The 23,260-nt window shown below is 39.4% G+C and overlaps 1 protein-coding gene across 1 annotated transcript; it reads right to left on the bottom strand.

Moving 5' to 3' along the window:
- Positions 1-10,813: 10,813 nt before the first annotated feature.
- On the bottom strand, positions 10,814-11,343 carry LOC138347994 (uncharacterized). The gene is made up of 2 exons (XM_069296600.1): positions 11,204-11,343; positions 10,814-11,102 (listed from the first exon to the last, which is right to left on the bottom strand). Exons 1-2 carry the CDS (start codon positions 11,341-11,343, stop codon positions 10,814-10,816), a joined length of 429 nt encoding a protein of 142 aa, XP_069152701.1.
- Positions 11,344-23,260: the final 11,917 nt, after the last annotated feature.

The following is a 23,260-nucleotide window of genomic DNA, read 5'->3' as shown; positions in this document are numbered from 1 at the left end:
CCACTTTGCTTCTAAGAAAATTTCCATGTTGTGCTGCGTCCCTTTGACGTCGTCCGCACCTGTGGTTTTGGAGAATTCATCCTTTTGGATTCTCTCGACAAAGACTGAGATAAGAAATCATCAGGTTAAAAATGCAATTAAGATAGAAGACAATATCTTTTACCATGTCGACACTTAATTTTTCTCCTCGACCTTCGACGTCAACTCGATTGGTTTGACGTAAAGTAAATAAAGCTTATGTACTGTATTTGCATTGTAATCTTCAATGCACTCTTCATTTAGTGTCAAAACAAATAAAACTGATGCAATGCTGATATTTTCTTCATTACTTTCGATGATTCTCTTGGCATTCGCTCTTGCAAAATAAAGATACAGTTGATGTTGAGGGGTAAATATTTCCCTTGAGATGCATGATTCCTCCTCTGGCAGTGCATGATTTCTAGCAGGGCATTAATATCTTCCCGCGATGCGTGATTTCTTGTGGTTTATGAATATCTTTCCGCGAGGCATGAATATCTTCTCACGATGAATAATTTCTGTGAGGTATGAAATCTTCTCACGATGCATAACTTTCTAGGAGGCATGAAATATTCTCGCGATTCATAAATTTCTGCGAGGCATAAATATCTTCTCGTAATGCATGAATATTGAATCGCGATGCATGATCTTCTGTGATGCACGAATATTGACTCACGATGCATAATTTATTCCGCGATACACAAATATTCACTCGCGATGCATGATCTTCCGCGATGCATGAATATTGACTCGCGATGCATGATCTTCCGCGATGCATGAATATTGACTCCCTCTGCATGATCTTCCGCGATGCATGAATATGGACTCGCGATGCATGATCTTCTGCGATTTATGAATATTGACGCGCAATGCATGATGTTTCGCGATGCATGGATATTGAATCGCTATGCATGATCTTTCGCGATGCATGAATATTGACTCGCAATGCATGATCTTCCGCGATGCATGGATATAGACTCACGATGCATGATCTTCTACAATGCATGAATATTGAGTCGCGATGCATGAATATTGACTCTTGATGTCATCCTTGGAACTAAATGATAATAGTGCTTCAATCGAGCAACATAGTGATCATCTGGGTGCTTTCTGAATAATCATATTGTCTCCAATGATGATAACGGTAAAATGACTTCCAAATAGTATATTGTCTTGATCGACAAAAAAATAACTGACCCCTCCGGGTAATACATAATATCATATCTGACATTTTGATGCAAATGACGTCCTTTACGAAAACCGTAAACTCTTCCTTAAGATTTTCGCTTGATTACTTCAAATCTTGGTGGATCTTCTTTATAAATTTCATGTTGTTGAAAATTGATTGAAATAAGCAGATCATATTTCCAAGTCTCTGACATAAGCAATATAAAATGATTCCTGCTTCTAGGAAAACAATTGATTTTGGGATAGTCTTCTCCTCCTTTGATTTCTCCATATTCATCCTTCGAAAGAATTTGCTGATTTCAGAGCAAAGCTATAAACCTGCGTCCATAGAAAAATTGTTTAGTTTTAAAGACGAATTAATCTGTGTCGATTTCTTCAGTTGTCTGTTCCTTGTCCTACCATCTCTGATTGATTTCCCAATCTCCCGATTCATGATAGATAAGACAATATTTTATGCCAAAAAAAGGAAAAATTTACGAGAAATAAATTTTGAAAAATAGTATCTGAAAAAGATCACTGTCAAGTCATGTTACATCAGGCTTAATAAACTTCTTTGAGTCTGATGCTTGAAGGTCTGTCTCATTATTCACTGAGAATCATTCAGAGTCACTCCAGACTTGTAGATAAACCGATGCTGAAATTTTGTGGCCATCCTCAAAATTTCTGTCCCAGTTAACTGTCTTGCTTATCTTTCCACTGTACTGAGTAGATTGCGAAATTTTTGAGATCTTCTCAAAAATTCTGTCCTAGTTGCAAATCTCGAAAAATCTTCAGTCTTGACTTGCTGAGGATGAATATTCTTCTTGAGAATTTTTTAATCTCTCAAAAATTCTATCCCAGTTTCTATTGTGAAGAGAAATAGAAATCTTATTGGAGATATGACCGAACCCTTGTGGCGCCCCATTGAGGCAGGAATCAATTCGAACATAGTCCCCCCTCAAAGATTAACAAAATAAAAAAATTTATAAAGAAAACTGACCGAGGCCGAGGCCGACACAGGACACCTACATATCTCATTCCTGAGAATTAGGCCGAACGTAGTTCAAATACAAAGAAATAATTAAAGGGCATAAATAGGGTGACCAAGTCCAAAATAGACCGCCTACGTATCTCATTGTTTAGAATTCAAGTCAGACGTAGTTCATTACAAGAGGGGTAAAAATTTAAGCAAAACAAATACAAGCAAAGAGAATATTACAAGTAAACAACAGAAATGCAAATCAAAGCTTCACACGTAGTATCTCTTGACAGCATCTGAGTTGATTGGTTTCTGCCATGCCGTGTCATCCATGTTGTAACGACCTGTTTAGTCGGTTCGAGTAGTAGAACTTTTTTTAATAAAAATTGACTGGGTCGACGGATCACACGACGGACTGTGATGGACTCCGTCGTCCCATACTTGTGTAAATTCTTCTGCTGCTCTCCTCATTACCATCGACGACAGGTAGGACGAGCCATCATAGGCACGACGGTCCGTCAAGGGTCTTCGCTCCAAAACAATTCAACTCTGAAATCTGGGTACTGGGATCGACTCTCTGAACTTTGTGACGGACCGTCGTAGATACGACGGACCGTCACAAGCTTCACTACTGAATTTAACTCTCTGAACTTTGTGACGGACCTGCAGGACGGACCGTCGTAGACACAACGGACTGTCACAAGCTGCGTAACCCCGACTGGGTCGGATTTCTGCTAAAAGTTTTAAGGGACTTTTTGGACTATTCATGATTATAATAATGGAATTAGTGGAGTAAGTTTAATAATTTATTTACTTGGGGGTTAAAGAAGTTAATAAGGGAATAAATAGTGGGTTACTTTTATCATCTTTTATAATTGATTATATGATAATTAGGGTAAAAGAAAAACAATCTGGAGAAGAAAAATAAAAAGAACAGAGAGGGAGAACGAGCGACAAAGAGAGAACGAAGAGGAAAGCAAAGGCATTGGGAAGGTAGCTTGCTTGATCACGATTCTTCGGTGGAGGTAGGTTATGGTTTATTTCTATGTGATAGATAAACTCTAAATAGCGATTGATATGTATTGGGTGGTATTGTAAAGTCTTCTATATGCTTGATGGTGTGTTTGTATGTTGTGATGGTGTAATTGTGGTGATCAGAATGATGAGACTGTTGAATCTTCAATCTTAAATCCTCTCTATTAAGATGGCGCCTTGACATAAATAAGGCTTGATGGACTAAAATAATGAGATAAATGGATCGGGGTGTCACGTTCCGACACGGTAGTATTAGGGGATCGGGTGTCACGTTCCGACACGGTAGTATTAGGGGATCGAGTGTCACATTCCGAAATGGTAGTATTAGGGGATCCGGTGTCACGTTCTGACACGGTAGTATTAAAGGATCAGAGTGTCACGTTCCGACACGGTAGTATTAGGGGATCGGAGTGTCACGTTCCGACACGATAAGGATAAAGAGAATGAACCTTGAATTAAGTTAATGTACTCAAATTTAAAGAACTTATTTCCCAAATGAGTATGGTGTGGAGGATTTAGTCCTCATATGTGTGCTTGGTGTTGTTGTCAAGGGTTCTTATACTTGTTGATTTTCACCTGTTGAGTATTATGGTTGATTTTATATTATTTATTCAGTATATATTGCTTTCTATTTCGAGTTGGCCGATGATACCTACTCAGTACGTGTTCCTTGTACTGATCCCTACTTGTAATTTTCTTCTTTGTTATTTGTGTAGTGCAGCAAGCGTGCCATCGACTTCGACTCGTCCTCAACTCTAGCCAGTCTTCATCATATCAGATTTCAGGGTGAGCTATTATTCCTAGCTCGTGCTAAATTCTCTCTTTCACGTCGTGATGTCTTGAAGTTCGGACATGGACCATCTTTTTACTATTTTTAGCTTCTTAAATACTCTTAGATTTAGAATTCGAGGATAGATGTTCTTGGTGTGATGACTTCCAGATTTTGGGAATAATAAGTATTTAACTTTAGAAGTTGATTTAATTGGTTTCGTTAATGAATTTTTGGAGCTTCCGCATTATTTATATTATTTATAGTTGAACTGTTGGTAAATGTTGGGGTTTAAATTCGTTGGTTTAATCACCTAGGAGAGTAAGTGTGGGTGCCACTCGCGGCTCGTTTTTGGTCGTGACAAACTTGGTATCAGAGCGTTAGGTTCGTTGGTCTATTCACACAAGAACGAGTCTAGTAGAGTCTGGAGGAACTGTAAGGGGACGCCCTTACTTTTCTTTGAGAGGCTATAGGACTTTAGGAAAATTCAATTCTTTCATTCTTTAGTGCTATTACTTGGATCCAATTGGTATCTAGTTGATACAAATTGGTAGCTGACAACCTCACTCTATTTTGCAGATGGTCAGAACTAGAGCAACAACTATGCCAATACCAACACTGGCAAGACAGGGTGCGTCTGAGCCAAACATTGGGGCTGTAGCTCGAGGAGGATTAGTGGCAAGAGGTCGTGATAAGGTGGAGGGGGTGAATCCAGACAACTTCACCATGGTGTCGACCTCTAAGAAGTTCCGTACGGGAGGTGAGTTTAGTGGTTCTTACTCCAGAGGGCAGAGTTCAGGAGGTTACCCAGCCCGACCTATTCAGACTTCACTACAGGCTGTAGCTGGGGGTCCATCGCAGACCAGTAAACATTTCTCTGAGTTTGGAGGTTATCCCCAGACTTCGTCATTCTCACAGAGACCTATGCTAGACTCCAGAGATTGTTATGGATGTGGAGAGACTGGACATATTAGGATGTATTGTCCAAAACAGAGTTACAGACCCCCAATAATTAGAGGAAGAGGTGGTCATGGGAGAGGCCGCCATTCTGGAGGACGTGGTGGACAAGGTAATGTTGGTCACCAAATCAGCCGGGGTGGCGGGCAAGTTGGAACTACTACAGCACAACATGGTAGGGGCAATGGGCAGACAGGTGATAGGGCACATTGTTATGCTTTCCCTGGGAGGTCTGAAGTAGAGACATTTGATGCTGTTATCACAGGTAATCTTTTGGTTTGTGATTGCATGGCTTCTGTATTATTTGATCCTGGATCCACATTTTCATATGTATCTTCCTCATTTGCTTCTGGTCTTGATTTACATTGTGATTTGCTTGACATGTCTATTCATGTCTCTACTCCGGTGGGTGAGTCTGTAATAGTTGATAAGGTGTATAGGTCTTGTTTTGTGTCTTTTGTGGGGAGCAATACTCATGTAGATTTGATTATTCTAGAGATGGTTGATTTCGATGTAATTTTGGGTATGACTTGGCTTTCTCCAAATTTTGCAATCTTAGATTGCAATGCTAAAACTGTCACATTGGCCAAGCATGGGACAGATCCGCTAGTGTGGGAGGGTGACTATATTTCCACCCCAGTTCGTATTATCTCTTTTCTTCGTGCTAAGAGGATGATTAGTAAGGGTTGTTTAGATTTCTTGGCCCATCTCAAGGATGATACTTCCAAAGCACCTTCGATTGAGTCTGTTTCGATAGCCCGTGAGTTTCTGGATGTGTTTCCTGTAGACCTTCCTGGTATGCCACCAGATAGGGATATTGATTTTTGTATTGATCTGGAGCCAGGTACTCGCCCCATTTCCATACCCCCTTATAGAATGGCCCCAGCCGAGTTAAGGGAGTTAAAGGCCCAACATCAGGAGTTGCTAGGTAAAGGCTTTATTAGACCAAGTGCATCCCCTTGGGGTGCTCCTGTTTTATTTGTGAAGAAGAAGGATGGAAGTTTTTGGATATGCATAGACTACAGGCAACTTAATAAGGTAACTATTAAGAACAAGTATCCTCTTCCTCGCATTGATGATTTGTTCGATCAGTTACGAGGTGCTTGTACCTTTTCAAAAATCGATTTGAGATCTGGTTATCATCAATTGAAAATACGGGCAGCAGATGTGCCAAAGACTGCGTTTCGAACCAGGTATGGGCATTATGAATTCTAAATAATGTCTTTTGGGCTTACGAATGCCCCTGCTGCGTTCATGAGCCTGATGAACGGGATTTTTAAGCCGTATCTGGATCTCTTTGTTATTGTATTTATTGATGATATACTGATATACTCAAAGAGCAGGAAAGAACATGAGGAGCATTTGAAAATTGTATCGGAATTGTTGAGAGAGAAAAGGCTTTATGCCAAATTCTCCAAGTGTGAGTTTTGCCTAGATTCGGTGTCCTTCTTGGGGCACGTGGTTTCCAGGGATGGAGTAATGGTGGATCCATCTAAGATTGAAGTAGTGAAGAATTGGGTAAGACCTACTTATATTACAGAGGTAAGGAGCTTTGTTGGTTTAGCTAGCTACTACCGTCGATTTGTCAAGGGATTTTCTTTTGTTGCTTCCTAATTGACAAATTTGACTAAGCAGAATGTTCCATGTGTATGGTCGGACGAATGTGAAGAAAGCTTCCAGAGCCTCAAGACCTTGTTGACTACTGCACCAATTCTTACCTTGCCAAAGGAAGGTAAGAATTTCATTGTTTACTGTGATGCATCTTATTCTGGTTTGGGTGCGGTGCTAATGCAAGAGAGAAATGTAATTGCTTATGCTTCGAGGAAATTGAAAGTACATGAACGTAACTATCCGACCCATGATTTGGAGTTGGCTGCAGCCGTGTTTGCATTAATGCAATGGAGACATTATCTATATGGGGTTAAGTGTGAAGTCTATACAGATGATCGTAGTTTACAGTATGTTTTTACTCCGAAAGATTTGAATTTGAGGCAGAGGAGGTGGATGGAACTACTGAAGGACTATGATAATACTATTTTGTATCACCCAGGAAAAGCTAATGTTGTGGCAGACGCTTTCAGTAGAAAAACAGGGAGCATGGAAAGCCTAGCCAACTTACAGGTTTTGAGGCGCCCATTTGCTAGAGAGGTTCAGACTCTGGCTAATGACTTTATGAGGCTGGAAGTACTAGAGAAGGGAGGATTTTTGGCCTGTGTGGAGGCAAGATCTTCTTTTCTTGACAAGATTAAGGGAAAACAGTTTACTGACGAGAAGCTGAGCCGAATTCGAGATATGGTATTACGAGGAGAGGCTAAAGAGGCAATAATTGATAAGGAAGGTGTTTTGAGAATTAAGGGAAGGGTATGTGTGCCCCGTGCGGATAATTTGGTTCACACTTTTCTTACAAAGGCTCATAGTTCAAGGTATTCTATACATCGTGGTGCAACCAAGATGTATCGTGACCTAAAACAACATTTCTGGTGGAGTAGAATGAAGAGTGACATTGTTGATTTTGTTGCCCAATGCCCGAATTGTCAGTAGGTAAAGTATGAACACTAGAGGCCCGGAGGAACACTTCAAAAGATGCCCATTCCTGAATGGAAATGGGAAAGAATTGCAATAGATTTTGTGGTTGGTCTTCCAAAGACATTGGGTAAATTTGATTCTATTTGGGTAATTGTTGACAGATTAACTAAGTCTGCTCACTTCATTCCGGTCAAGGTAACTTACATTGCAAAAAAGTTAGCCAAACTCTATATCTCAGAAATTGTTCGATTGCATGGGGTTCATCTTTCCATCATATCAGATAGGGGTACACAATTTACTTCTAAATTTTGGGGAACATTGCATGCTGAATTAGGTACTAGGTTGGATGTTAGTACTGCATTTCACCCTCAGACCGATGGTCAGTCTGAGCGAACGATTCAGGTGTTGGAGGATATGCTTCGTGCATGTGTGATAGAATTTGGTGGTCATTGGGATAACTTCTTACCCTTAGCAGAGTTTACATACGATAATAGCTATTACTCAAGTATTGATATGGCCCCATTTGAGGCACTGTATGGGAGGAGATGTAGGTCTCCCATTGGATGGTTTGATGCATTTGAGGTGAGACCATGGGGTACATATTTTTTGAGGGAATTGTTAGATAAAGTAAAATTCATCCAGGAGAAGCTTCTAGCAGCTCAGAACAGGAAGAAAGAATATGCAGATCGAAAGGTTAGGGACTTGGATTTTATGGAGGGTGAACAAGTCTTACTGAAGGTTTCACCCATGAAAGGGGTGATGCGATTTGGGAAGCGAGGTAAGCTTAGTCCAAGGTATATTGGTCCATTTGAAGTTCTGAAGCGCGTGGGGGAGGTTGCTTATGAATTGGCATTGCCTCCAGGACTCTCAGGAGTGCACCCGATATTTTATGTGTCTATGCTGAAAAAATACCATGGGGATGGAAACTACATTATTCGTTTGGATTCAGTCCTCCTTGAAGAGAATTTGTCTTATGAGGAGGAGCCTATTGCTATTTTAGGTAGAGAGGTCCGTAAGTTGATATCAAAGGAGATTGCATCTATCAAGGTTCAGTGGAAGTATCGGCCAATTGAAGAGTCTACTTAAGAGAATGAGGTTGATATGCAAGAAAGATATCCACATCTTTTCACAGATTCAGGTACTCTTTTTCGCCCTTGCTTATCTTCTTGTGATCGTTTGGGGACGAACGATGGGTAAATTGGTATGTATTGTAATGACCTGTTTAGTCGGTTCGAGCAGTAGAACTATTTTTGATAAAAACTGACTGGGTCGACGGATTACACGACGGATCGTCATGGACACGACAGACCGTGATGGACTCCGTCGTCCCATACTTGTGTAAATTCTTCTGCTGCTCTCCTCATTACCCTCGACGACAGGTAGGACGAGCCGTCATAGGCACGACGGTCCGTCAAATGTCTTCGTTCCAAAACACTTCAACTCTGAAATTTGGGTACTGGGATCGACTCTCTGAACTTTGTGACGGACCTGCAGGACGGACCATCATAGATAAGACGGACTGTCACAAGCTTCACTACTGAATTTAACTCTCTGAACTTTGTGACGGAACTGCAGGACAGACCATCGTAGACACAACGGACCATCACAAGCTGCGTAACCCCGACTGGGTCGGATTTCTGCTAAAAGTTTTAAAGGGGCGTTTTAGACTATTCATGATTATAATTATGGAATTAGTGGAGTAAGTTTAATAATTTATTTACTTGAGCGTTAAAGAAGTTAATAAGGGAATAAATAGTGGGTTACTTTTATCATCTTTTATAATTGATTATATGATAATTAGGGTAAAAGAAAAACAATCTGGAGAAGAAAAATAAAAAGAACAGAGAGGGAGAACGAGCGACAAAGAGAGAACGAAGAGGAAAGCAAAGGCATTGGGAAGGTAGGTTGCTTGATCATGATTCTTCAGTGGAGGTAGGTTATGGTTTATTTCTAAGTGATAGATAAACTCTAAATAGCGATTGATATGTATTGGGTGGTATTGTAAAGTCTTCAATATGCTTGATGGTGTGTTTGTATGTTGTGATGGTGTAATTGTGGTGGTCAGAATGATAAGACTGTTGAATCTTCAATCTTAAATCCTCTCTATTAAGATGGACCTTGACATAAAGAAGGCTTGATGAACTAAAATAATGAGATAAATGGATTGAGATGTCACGTTCCGACACGGTAGTATTAGGGGATCGGGTGTCACGTTCCGACACGGTAGTATTAGGGGATCGAGTGTCACGTTCCGACACGGTAGTATTAGGGGATCGGGTGTCATGTTCTGACACGGTAGTATTAGGGGATCGGAGTGTCACGTTCCGACACGGTAGTATTAGGGGATCGAAGTGTCATGTTCCGACACGATAAGGATAAAAAGAATGAACCTTGAATTAAGTTAATGTACTCAAATTCAAAGAACCTATTTCCCAAATGAGTATGGTGTGGAGGATTGAGTCCTCATAGGTGTGCTTGGTGTTGTTGTCCAGGGTTCTTATTCTTGTTGATTTTTACCTGTTGAGTATTATGGTTGATTTTATATTATTTATTCAGTATATATTGCTTTCTATTTCGAGTTGGCCGATGATACCTACTCAGTACGTGTTCCTTGTACTGACCCCTACTTGTAATTTTCTTCTTTGTTATTTGTGGAGTGCAGCAAGCGTGCCATCGACTTCGACTCGTCCTCAACTCTATCCAGTCTTTAGCATATCAGATTTCAGGGTGAGCTATTATTCCTAGCTCGTGCTGAATTCTCTCTTTCACATCGTGATGTCTTGAAGTTCGGACATGGACCATCTTTTTACTATTTTTAGCTTCTTAAATACTCTTAGATTTAGAAATTCAAGGATAGATGTTCTTGGTGTGATGACTTCCAGATTTTTGGAATAATAAGTATTTAACTTTAGAAGTTGATTTAATTGGTTTTGATAATGAGTTTTTGGAGCTTCCGTATTATTTATATTATTTATAGTTGAACTGTTGGTAAATGTTGGGGTTTAAATTTGTTGGTTCGCTCACCTAGGAGAGTAAGTGTGGGTGCCACTCGCGGCTCGTTTTGGGTCGTTACACATCTCAGACAAGACCAAAGCACCTCCAGATAATACCTTGCGAACCATGTAAGGTCTTTGCCGATTTGGTGCAAATTTTTCTTTGTATTCGTATTGATGTGGAAAAATGCACTTAACTACTAACTGACCGATTTCAAAAGTTCTAGCTCATACTCTCTTGTGGAAAGCGCGAATCATTCTCTATCGATACAACTGACTATGAAAAAGGACAAACATTCTCTTCTCATCAATCAAAGTTAACTGATCAATGTGCTTGCTGACCCACTCAGCATTACTCAACTCTACTTCTTAGATGATCCTTAGGGATGGTATCTCAACTTCAGCAGGTATGACTACTTCTGTTCCATATACTAGTAAATATGTAGTAGCTCCAATTGATGTTCTGACAGTCGTTCGATAACCCAACAAAGTATATGGCAGCATCTCATGCCAACCTCGGTGATTGTCAATTATCCTCCTTAGAATCTTCTTGATATTCTTATTGGCAGCCTCTACAGCTCCATTCATTTGGGGACGATAAGCAGTTGAATTCGGATGAGTGACCTTAAATTGTTCACAAATATCTCCCATAAAGTGACTGTTAAGATTTGAACCATTATCAGTAATGATGAATTCTGAAACTCCAAATCTTCATATCAGATTGTTGTGAACAAAATCTGCCACCTATTTCTTGGTTACCGACTTGTAAGAAGCTGCTTCCACCCACTTGGTGAAGTAATCAATGGCAACCAAAATGAATGTGTTCCATTAGAAGCGTCTGGTTCTATCGGACCGATGACATCCATACCCCAAGCTACAAATGGACAAGGTGAACTCATAGTATTAAGTTCGTGAGGTGGCACTCGGATCAAATCATCGTGCACTTAACATTTATGGCATATTTGGACTAACTTGCAACAATCACTTTCCATAGTCATCCAGAAATACCTGGCTCAAAGGACCTTTCTTGACAAAGTGATTCCATTCATATACGTGCCACAAACTCCGGCATGTATCTGTTCAATAAGCTTCGTAGCTTCGACGGCATCGACACATCTGAGAAGATTCAAATCTGGATTCCTCCTATACATGATTTCTCCACTTAAAAAGAAATTAAAAGCCATACTGCGTATCGACTTCTTTTGGTTAGACGTAGAATCTTCAGGATAAGTTCCAGACTCCAAATACTTCGTTATATCAAGATACCAAGGCAGACCGTCCGGTTCTGCTTCAACATGAGAACAATGGACTGGGTGTTCTTTCAACTCTATCTCCTGAGAATCAATATAATCTGTATCCAGATGTTTAATCATAAAAGCGATGGTGGAAAAAGCATCGGCCAATTCATTCTGTATTTTGGGAGCATATCTAAAATCCATCTTACGAAATCTTTTACACAACTTCTGCACATACTGTACGTAAAGTATAATCTTTGGGTTCTTCACAGCCCATTCTCCTTGAACTTGGTGAATTAAAAAAATTGAATCTCCAATAACCAACAATTCATGGACATTCATGTCGATGTCTATTTACAAACCAGGAATACAAGCTTCGTATTCGGCCATGTTGTTTGTACAATTAAATTGAAGCTTAGCTGCCATGGGATAGTGCTGACAAGATTGTGACACCAAGACTGCTCCAATACCTTTACCTTGATGATTTGCAGCTTCATCAAAGAATAATCTACAACCTAGATATGCTTCAGAAATATACTCACCCATAAATGACACTTCTTCATCGTGAAAATAAATCTTAGGTCGTTCATACTCTTCATCAACGGGATTTTCCGCAAGATGGTCAGCCAAAGCCTATGCCTTTATCACTTTCTAAGTCACATACACAATGTCAAATTCACTCAACAACATTTTCCACTTAGCTAACTTTCCGGTTCGCTTCAGTGGATCCATTCTGGAAATGAGGTATGTAGTATAAAAAGATAAATAATGTCTCAGCTTCTGGGCAAGCCACGTCAAAGCACAATACGTTCTCTCCAGCAAAGTGTAAAAGACTCGTATGGAGTAAACTTTTTAATAATATAATATATAGCCTTTTCTTTTTTTTCTTGTCTCATCGTGTTGACCCAGTACGCATCCGAATGCACTATCTGAGACAGAAAAGTACATCAACAAATGACTCCTTTCTCGCGGAGGAACCAATACTGGTGGATTGGACAAATAGTTCTTAATAGCATCAAAAGCAGTCTGACACTCTTCAGTCCAGTTTCTCGGAGCTTCTTTCTTCAACATATTGAAATAGGCTCACACACCACGGTTGATTTAGCTATAAATCGACTGATGTAGTTTAACCTCTCTAAGAAACTCATCACCTCTTTTCTCCTCTTCGGCGGAGATAACTCTTGAATTGCTTTGATATTAGAGGGGTTGAACTCAATACCCTTTCTGCAGTCTATAAATCCCAACAACTTTTCGACTGGAAGTCCAAAAGTGCATTTGGCGGGATTTAACTTCAAGTTGTAACGATGCAGACGATCAAAGAATTTCCTTAGATGTGTCAAGTGGTCCGAATTCTCACGGGACTTGATTATGACGTCATCCACATATATTTCAATCTCCTTATGAATCATTTCATAAAATATGGTTGTCATAGCTCTTAGATAGGTAGCACCATCATTCTTAAGGCCAAATGGCATCACTCTATAATGATATACACCCCAAGGTGTATTGAAATCTGTCTTTTCTACATCTTCCTTATCCATCAGAATTTGGTGATAGCCTGTGTAACAACCCACAAATGACTGCATTATCCTTTAGGCTAGATTTATTGAGATCTCTGTAGTCGACACAAATTCTGATTTTTCTGTCTTTCTTGGCAACCGGAACAACACTGGCTACTTAAGTTGGGTATTGTGTCACTTCTACCAATTGATATTCTATTTGCTTGGTGATCTCTTCTTTTTTCTTTAAACTTAGTTTTGGTTCAAAATTCCGAGACTTTTGCTTCATCGAATCGAACCCCGGGTTAATCGGCAGTTTATGGGATACGACATTGGTACTCAGCCCTTGAATGTCACTGACTTCCCAAATGAACACATCAATATATTCAGTAAGCAAATGATTCAGGCCTTCTCTCCGAGCTTCATTTAGGTGGGTGTTGATCTTAACTTCTCTAACACATTCTGGATTCCCCAAATTTACCATTTCCGTTTCCTTTAGATTTGGTTTGTGCTGATTTTTGAATTGCCGAAATTCCTCGGAGACATACTCTGGTTCCTAACTTTTTTCTTCGTAATCATAAACCTTGTCATTACCAACCTCATTTTGTTCATTCTGCTCGTAACATGACATGACATTGGCAGGTCTAAAACTTACATTACTGAAACCATTAACAGACAAAGTTAGGAATGTAAAATATAATAAATGACTAAATAAATAGATTTTAAACAAAGAGGCTTTCATTCAAATTTAAAAACAATGCAAACTTTTGCCATGGGATAGGGACATGTTGCCTTTTTTGAACATCACAATGAAAATTCGAGAATTTGAAAATGCAAAATGGTGGGTCTTGAGCATCTTCCAGACTATTACTGATTTTAATGTGCATAAAACGATGCCTTTCTACCGAGGAGTTTGGGGGATCAGGATGGGCGTGGAGGTCCAGTTCTGCAGCATCTCTCCTGGTTCAGCATCATAGATACCAGCTACCTCGACCTCTTCCTCAATAAAGCATCGATCTCCTCGAAGAGGTCATATATTTGTTCCCTAAGGTCTTCATGCTCGGCATACTCCTAGATTGGAAAGGATTGATACAGCTATGGGATTGGCTTAGCCAATGCTTGATCATTTTTCTTCTTTGTCTTCATGTCATCATCTGTGGGGATGTACCCCAAACCATATCTGGCTCCCTTGACGAGGACCAGAACAGGCTGAACAATTCCTTGGGAATCTCTTCCCAATTCGAAACCTGGTTCAAAACCATTCTGTAGCATCACAATGGCTATCATCTTGTACACGACAAACATGGGAGTCTGTGGGGACAAGTCTTTACCGGTGGCATTCACCATCTCCACTATATAGAAATTTGTACCTCACGATATCTCATCAATGATCGGCACCTGTATGCAAGAGTGACTCCCTTCACCATGAATAACCAGCTCTTAATTCTTCCGCACGAGCTTCATCTTCTGATGTAGAGTAGAAAGGACAACTCCAGCCATATGGATGAAAGGCCTTCACGAAAGAAGGTTATAGCTCGTATCGATATCCAATACTTGATATTGTGATCTAAATTTTGCTAGGCCCATCTAAATGATCAAATTCACCGCTCCCAACCTATCTATATCAACTCCATCAAAGGCTCTTACTTTAACTTGGTTTGTTCCAGCTTCCCAAGGTCAAACCTTAGTTGCCTCAACGTCGACAACGGGCAGATATTCAGACCAGATCCATTATCTACTAAGACGCAGTTGACAACCTTTTCGCTGCATACCACAGTGATGTGCAACGCCTTGTTGTGTTACCTTCTTTCAAAAGGCAACTCATCGTCACAAAGGTTGATTCAGTGCCCTCAAATAACCTGGTGAATAATAGCAGCCACGTTATCGCTGTTTGTGCTTGTAGGTACATATGTATCATCAAGATTCTTTATTGAAGCCTGCCTGTGGAATTGAGAACTCATTAGCAGGGCCCATACGGAGATCTGGGCTAGAGTCTTCTCCAAATTCTTTACGATAGAATAATCTTTCGTCTGCATTCTTCTCGAGAATTCCTCTGCTTCTCCTTTGCTTATTGGACTTTTAGACTGATCCTTCTTTTGGCCTCTAAGAGAAAGCTCGTCAGGAGTGTAACATCTTCCAGATCTAATCATGCCTTGAGCAGCAGCAGTTTCAATAACGAACAGAGGCTTGACGAGAGTTTTGATGGCACAAAGCAACAACCTTTGCAGGTGTCAAAATAACAAACTCTTTCTTATCTTTGATGCTTAAAGAAGCTACATCATTTTCCAAATCATCGTGAACAATGGAGTAATCATTTTTGTTCCACACCAGTCATCGTCTATCGCGATTATACTGACATTGTCACCTCCATGATTCGACAATGGGTTAGTGTTGACATTTGCTGCCGCTGGTCAGAGATAGACTACCTCTTGGTCAATCAAATCTTGAATTTTGTTCTTGAGGTTGATACAATCCTCAGTATCATGCCTAACACTATTATAATGATAAGCACATCTTTGATCGGGTTTGTAGAATTTTGAATTGACATCCACGGGTTTGGGCCCCACAGGGTGGATATATCCTGCTGCAGCCAGTCGCTCGTACAACTTTATTCGACTTTCAATGAGCGCAGTGAAGTTCCTTGAAGGCTTATTCTTTGATCTGGGTCGAGGAGGTCATAAGTGCCTTGTTGAGGAGGAGGTACCTGTTGATAACGTCTGGTATTTGGACGAGGAGCTTGGCTTCTGGGATATGGATTTGTTTGGTAGTTTAAGGATGGAGCTTGGTAATTCGGATGGGAATTTTGGTATAGTGGTGCTCAGACTTGATAAAGAGGATGGGGTGCTCGGTAGCTTGATTGCACGTATCACTGTTGCTAGAAACACCCTGGTAGGGAGATGGAATTTTGTAGGGTGGAGGATGATTTGGGTAAATGGGAGATAGATTTTGGTAATTTGGGGGTGGACTTTGGTATAGTGGAGATTGGACGTTGGATAAGTGGCGGAAGCATTCTGATAAATTGAAGGATTATTGGGATTACTAGCTTGCGTCTAGCAAGCTTGGTAGGACTTTTAGGAAGGTCGTGAACGACATTGGAAATATGACGAGCTTCTGGGGGTTTTCCTTTCGCCATATGAAACAACAACAATTTCTTCTCTTTTCTTTTTCAACAACCCTGAAGATCCAGACAATGCGGCTACACAGGCTATCTTTCTCGATTATAAACTATCCTCCATAATCTTACCAATCTTGACTATCTCGGCAAATTTTGCTCCAACGAGAAACATAATTCTATCATAATATTCTGGCTCTTGCATGCATACGAATACTTCGACGATTTCTTTCTCAGACATGTTTGGTCTCACCCTTGCCGCTTCTTTTCTCCACCTATAGGCGAACTCCCTACAGCTCTTGGTTGATTTTTTCTTTATCTTTTCCAAAGAGTATCGGTCTGGAACAATTTCTATGTTATAAGCAAATCGAATCGATAAAATCTTTGGCCAATGCATTCTAGTTGGGCCATTGCCTGGTTTCATGTGATGTGAACCATTCAAGAGCTTCTCCGCACAGGCTTCGGCTGAAGAGCCGCATCAGTAAAGCTTCAACCCTACAATCTCCCACGAGCTGGTCACAGTAGGATCTCAAATGATCCATAGGGTTGCCCACTCCTCCGAAAGTGTCAAACTTTGGGGTTTTGAATCCTTCCAGAAGGTTCAAGTTTTGATGAATACATAAGTCTTCATAACTTAGCCCGATGATATCAGGGATGCATTGAATTTCTTTCATGGCTTTCTTGATCTCTTCCTTTATGTCAACCTTTACCTCTTCAGCAGCGTTAGTTGCAAAACCCGGCGGAGGCAGATCCTGTCTCCTTTGCATTTCCACCCTCATCTCTACAATTTGCTGTATCAACTATGGTGGGTTGAACAACCACAACATTAATAAGACTTACTTCTTCATTATTATCCCCCATAACGATCTTTTCTTTATTTGGGCTTTGTTTAGGGAAGGAAAATGTCCCGACCTTTTGATCTGGTGAAATAGGGATGATCTGCTAGCTTTTGATCGACACAAATCAATTTCAAAGTGACTGAGAAGGAAAACAACTCAAAGGTAGATTTGTCAGTGCAGATTCAGAGTACAAAATGCATAATATCACATAGATAGCTGATAAACACACAAATTGCTTTGTTTGAGGATATCTTCAACCCACGAGTGAGGATGGGAACACATTTTTTAACAAGAAGGAGTTTGCTTGTTTTAGTTTAGGACACTGTCTCAGAAAGTCTAAATCATGTTGAGCTACGGTCTTCTTGTAGCTTCTTTTTCGTCTATTGATCTGGTCTTCGTATCTTCTCGTAACATGGAGGGGGGAATGATATTTTTTTAAAGATAGGGTCCGGTCCTAGAGAAGCTGCCTATGTATCTCACAAGGAGAATTCAGGCCCAACGTAGTTTGCGTACAAGATAAAATATTTTCATTCATTCGTTCATTACGATTACAAGGAAATTGAAAGGCAACAATAGAGCTTTTTAAAGATAAAATGACGATGACACGTTAATCATTTCTCTTCTTATTTCAGCATTAGTCTCCTCCTTTCAGACGGCTCCAGAATGGAGGTTTGTAGACGATTTCTTCATCGTCGTCTTCCTCAATTGCTTCAGGGTGAGCATTTTTGGGACCACTACCGGCTCCTTGCTCAAAGATAGGGTATTTTTCGCCCATTTTCTGATGATTTTAAATCATGTTGCTATGGAAGGCTTTGTTTTTCTTCCTCTGTGCAGCCATCCTTTCTCTCATGGAGGCGAATTCTTCCATTTCCACTATCACCTCCTCATCAAGTGACATGTTTTTAGCTAACAGAGCGGTTGTCTTCGATTCTATCCTTGCCTCTCTCGCTTCTCTTTCTTGCACTTTCAACCAAAGCATGTCCAACTTCTCTCGCAAGTCCTCTTTCTCCATTTCAACATGTTTCTTTCTCTTCATTTGCGATGACAGATCCTCATCCAGCGTCACAGCTGCAGCTTTGTAGATTGCGGTATCCATGTCGACTCTGAGCCCTTACTCTTTGGCTTCTTGAATTTCCCGAGTGATATGTTCTATCTTACTTTGTAGTTCTTCTTTATTGAGTTCCATCTGGATGTTCTTACCTTGGTCCATAGAAGTGATTTTTGCCTTTTCTGAGATGGTAGAATGAATGTTTTAGGATTTGTGGTATAGTAGGTGTCTTTTGACTGAGAAACTTAAGACTTGGAAATTATGGTCAGACATTTTTTAATAGTGACTTTGTATATTCTTTTGAAATTTCAGGATAGGAGTGGATTTACGGTATCCTCATTCATAGCAACATAACACATAAGCAGTTAAACACACATATCGCATCCTAACACATATAGAAGGACCATTTTATGCCAAGGGTAAGACGAGTGTATTTGAATGATGTACATGTGAATTTAAACCAAATAAACAATCCCCCACAAAATGAATTTTACTAGTGAATAAAAATGCTCACAAAGAGGATAAAATATTAAAGACGAACCCACGCAGGGGCCATTTGAAATTGCAACAAAGGCAGACCCGTGCAGGGGTTAAAAACAATGTAAATACATATAAAACCCCACGCAGGGGCAAAGTCCACTATGCCACTCCAGATGATCATGCTCCGCCGCCGTCCCCCTGAGTCTTGTATTGCTGAAACATATATCTAAACATCAGCAAGAATCCTTCACCCAGGCGTCCTTTGTCTTCCAAGATTTTGTATCGCATCCTCTCGATTTTCTCCTTGATTCAGGTATCGAAATCATCATAACCACGCCTCAGTCTTTCCACCTCTTGAGTCACCATCCAAGAGTATCTTGGTTCTCGACAAAATTTACGTACACCTCTTGGGCCTTTTTATTTATTTCTTGTATCTCGATCACTGCTTTGGCTTCTCTATCTGTTACGCTGTGAAAGCTGCACGAGATTTAGGAGGAGACATTTTGTATGTCTTTCTTCAGCCATTGTCTGTAACACGTGTCATATCCAGCATTGAATCGGTCAAGAGCGATGGTGTATTTATCCATACGCTTGGCACCTTTTTATTCTCTGAACATTTTAGTTGCGTCGTGCACTCTATCATCTTTAATATCGTAACATAAGCGCCATAGTACGCTTCTTTAGGTACGGTTTGTCTCCTCCCAAACTGTCGCAAGACTCAAAATGGTGCATAAAGGTGAATTCCCTAAATACTAGAGAGAGGAAGTACAATCTATATGTGGCTCTCCATGATGAATTCTTTGGAGATAAAACGGTCAAGCATCCATTGGAGATCCTTTTCTCTTAATTCGGAAAAAATCTGAGCCCATCTCCCCCTTGTTCTCCGATTGTCCATATTCGCCCAGTACAACATGTCATTCAAATCTTTAAGGGTGTCCTTGTTGTCAAGAGTATGTAGCTCCCGAGTCCTAGCGCCCTTCGCTAAATGGCAGAGGATCGACCACTGAAGGAGCAAGTTGCATCCTTGGAAGTATCGATGTCCCTCTTTGCTTTTTCCTAGGGCCCGATACATATCGGATAGGATGACCGGAACTATAGAATAATACTTTGTTGTCCCTTGGTTCTCATACCCTTTAAACAAAGTATGCGCGAGTGTTATAACTCGGGTATTGATACTCAGACTTGGACCATTTGGGAACACCACTATTCCCAATAATGCTACAGCAAATGCTAGAGGACGAATTTAATTCCACTCTCTGTAGGAGATCTTGAACTCTCGATTGTAAGTGGCTTAGAAGCTTGCATGTCCAAATCGGGTATATAAATCCCTGAACGCTACATGGGATTCTAGGCACCAATAGGCAAAGTGTTTTCCCAACCCGAACCAGTCCACAATATTTTCTACCGAGGGCCTATTAGGGATAAAGATGTCTTCTTATTTTCTCGCTCTCCTTTATATCCCAGTGCCTACTGTGTCTATATAGTCTCTTATCTCCTCCAAAGTCAGGGTAATTTTGGCAGTTCCGAATCGAAACACCATTCTTTTGCTATCCCAATATCCCATAAGGACCTCAACCCGTTCCGGCCAACTGTTCATGTTGATTAATTCCGTATGAGCACCCACGTATTTGTTGAGGGTTCTTCTATGATCCTCGTCCATTTTATCATACCACATAGTGAGTTGCGGCGGCGCTAATACGACCATGTCAAACTTTTGGAAACGATCCATATCAACAAAACATAAGTTGGTTAGTTTTACCCACCCCAAGTTTGTTTTCACACGTACATCATTCAAATGTCACATAAAAAACGTGTCGTGAGGTCGAAGACCTTAGACACGGTTTTGACGTTTTTTTACTAAATGGACTTAATACACCTTGAGTATTAAGTCGTCTTAGGCTAACGCTTAATTTTTGGTTTTGTTTTCGCTCTAACATAGGCTTAATAGAATAGTTTTAAAATTGACGGTTACCCAAGCCGGACAAACATCGGGGTGAAGCTACCAAACAACGTCGGATGACCACATTCCAACTATTTGTTTGATATCTCCAAATGAATTTTTGTGTATTTCTGAAGAAATTCGTGGAAAGCTACATAACTTTCGTTTTCCTAATGCATGCTACTTACCGTTTGCGTAAGAATACCATGGAAATGCAACAAATTTACTAAGGTAAACTAAACAAGTAAATAATTTATCACAAATAGCCAAATAACGTTAGTTTTACGTTTGGACTCCTCCTTTATCCCTAATAGAGTCGCTTTTTCTATTTTATCTGAAATTGGAAAAATATTTTTTTTTTGGAAGTTTTTGACTTTTAGTCGCCACTTAATTTTTTAGAGATTTAAAGAAAAATATTGTTTTCAAATAACTTAACAGAGAAAATCATTTTGAAAACATTTACAGGGGTTCGGGGATTCATATTATATTTTACAGAGGTGTTTAAGGCACCTAAAATACCTGTTAAATATGGTTTTCCAGCAACTATCATAGTTGGCTAAAAACTAGATTTGACTTGAAAAAGATTTGGAATAATACAGAGTTAAATTTCTTATTATATAAGTGAATTATTTGCAAATTTATTGGTTTTAAGTCGATATAGCATTTACGGCGTTTGCGGGGAATTGGAGTTTTTCTAACTTCAAACTAACAACAAATAAAACTGATAAACGTATAAAGTAAAAGAGGGAAAGAGGGAGAAGGGAGAAAGAGAGAGAGAGAGAGAGAGAGAGATTTGGGTCCAAATTTGGGTTATGTTCGTCTTGACCAGAATTTTGGACCCATCTGTTTCGGGGTTTTGACCCATTCGAGTTTCATTCATACTTGTCCTAGTCTAAAAAAGTAATAGTACAAAGCGATAAGGGCTTAGGCCTGTTACATATTGAAAAATAGATAATATGAAAAATAAAGAGGGGGGGGGAAGGGGATTTTAATCCAACTTCATCGACTTTCTTCAATTCTTTAAAATTCAGGACCTGTACGCCATTCTCCCTATTGATAGAAAGGCTAACTCTATGCGGCTCAAGGATATGCGAGAGTGGAGTCCTTGCGACTCGTTCAAAGGAGTTTATGCAAGAAAAATAAAATAATAAAGTTTAGAATGACTAATTAATGAACCCGATAAAATAATCGAATACCATTTAAACACAAAAGGTGAAAATAAATGTAGAGCAAGTCGTGGCGACAATATCGTAAGATGTCACATGATAGCGATACATAAACAAGCAGACAAACAAACTATCGTTCGAATTTGTAAAAATAAAATTATTGTCGGAAGACGAACTTTAGAATACTTGGAAGAGTAAACTATACAAGAATGCGTTTTTATTAAATGTTCCCATACGCATCTTAACAAAAAAGACTTCTCGACACAAAAACATGCAAAGGACACATATGATTAAAGGAGAGAAATCACCATAAACACAAAACTAATTAGATCAAGCCATTCCATAACTTTAGACAAATAAAGACTAACTATTGTATCAATTATTTATAGTCAAAGTTCTGTTAACTTAAGGAAAGAATGGGATATTAAAGCATTATTTAGTATGATACGGGAACGAGAGAGAACTTCAACTTAAACTGTTATTTTATCCTATTAGTATCATAAATAGTGAATGTCTCAAGTTAAGAAAGATAATAGACAAAGAAAAGAGAAGGAAAAATCTTAGATTAACCATTTATTAATCCATTTCATACTTGGAACTTCCATAATATAGACGAAACTTCAAATACAAAGTTAGGTACATCATGACAACGGTATAGTAAGGGACACGATGAAGACATTCGATACATGATGCAACAGTCAATCCAAACTAGAGGTGGTTCATTCCCCAAAACACTATAAAATATTATTAATCCTCATTATGGGCAAATATCATGTTAAACCCATTCTCCAACAGTGCCGAAAAGGACAAATTCAAATAACTAAGCTTATAACAAAAACTTATATAAACTATAATCATAAAGAGAGGAGCAAAATTGGCCAAAACTTATTACATCAAGCTAATTTAAATCAAGATTCCCTATCTCTAACAGTAAACAAACATGAAAACAATTTTTAATATTAAGAAAAAAAGCAGAAACAGACTTGATCAAACTAAACCCAGAAATATCCAATACGGAAAGCAAGATCACATATTCAAAGCAAATATGAGCCAAACCATACCCCAATAATGCCATGACGATTTCTTGGATACCTTTAAGATATATAATTATTAAAGAAGGCATAACATAAGAGAAAGAGTAGGATCATTGTGTAGGATCACTGTGTAAATAATTATAATTAAAAGGACTACGCATCAAGGAAGTTTTTAGAGTAGTTAGAACGTAGTTAGATTAGTTAGAACAATTTCATTTCATTCTTGTATATATATATATATATATATACTTGTATGTACAGATTAAAGGATGCAAGAGAATACAATTGAATAACTACTTCTCTTCCTCCATTCTTCTTGTTCTTCTTCTTCTCTGTTCCTTCTCTTCTTCTTCTCTGCATCTCTCCCACATTTGCATGCTTGATATGCATCAAATAACCAGCTACAAGATAGCTAACATGGTATCAGAGCCATCATCGTAGAGCTTCATGATCTTGGTCAAACC

Source organism: Solanum lycopersicum, chromosome 4 (assembly GCF_036512215.1).
Source record: "Solanum lycopersicum chromosome 4, SLM_r2.1".
NCBI lineage: Eukaryota > Viridiplantae > Streptophyta > Magnoliopsida > Solanales > Solanaceae > Solanum > Solanum lycopersicum.
The sequence above is the reverse complement of the archived record's forward strand: the minus strand, read 5'-3'. Positions and strand labels throughout refer to the sequence as shown.

What these genes read in the sequence shown, in the direction of transcription:
- LOC138347994 (XM_069296600.1), bottom strand. Translation starts at nt 11,343, where the DNA reads ATGAGTTCACCTTGTCCATTTGTAGCTTGGGGTATGGATGTCATCGGT. An exon ending in AAGCAGCTTCTTACAAGTCG is followed by an intron (nt 11,103 to 11,203) that starts GTAACCAAGAAA and finishes AAATCTTAACAG; the next exon opens with TCACTTTATGGGAGATATTT.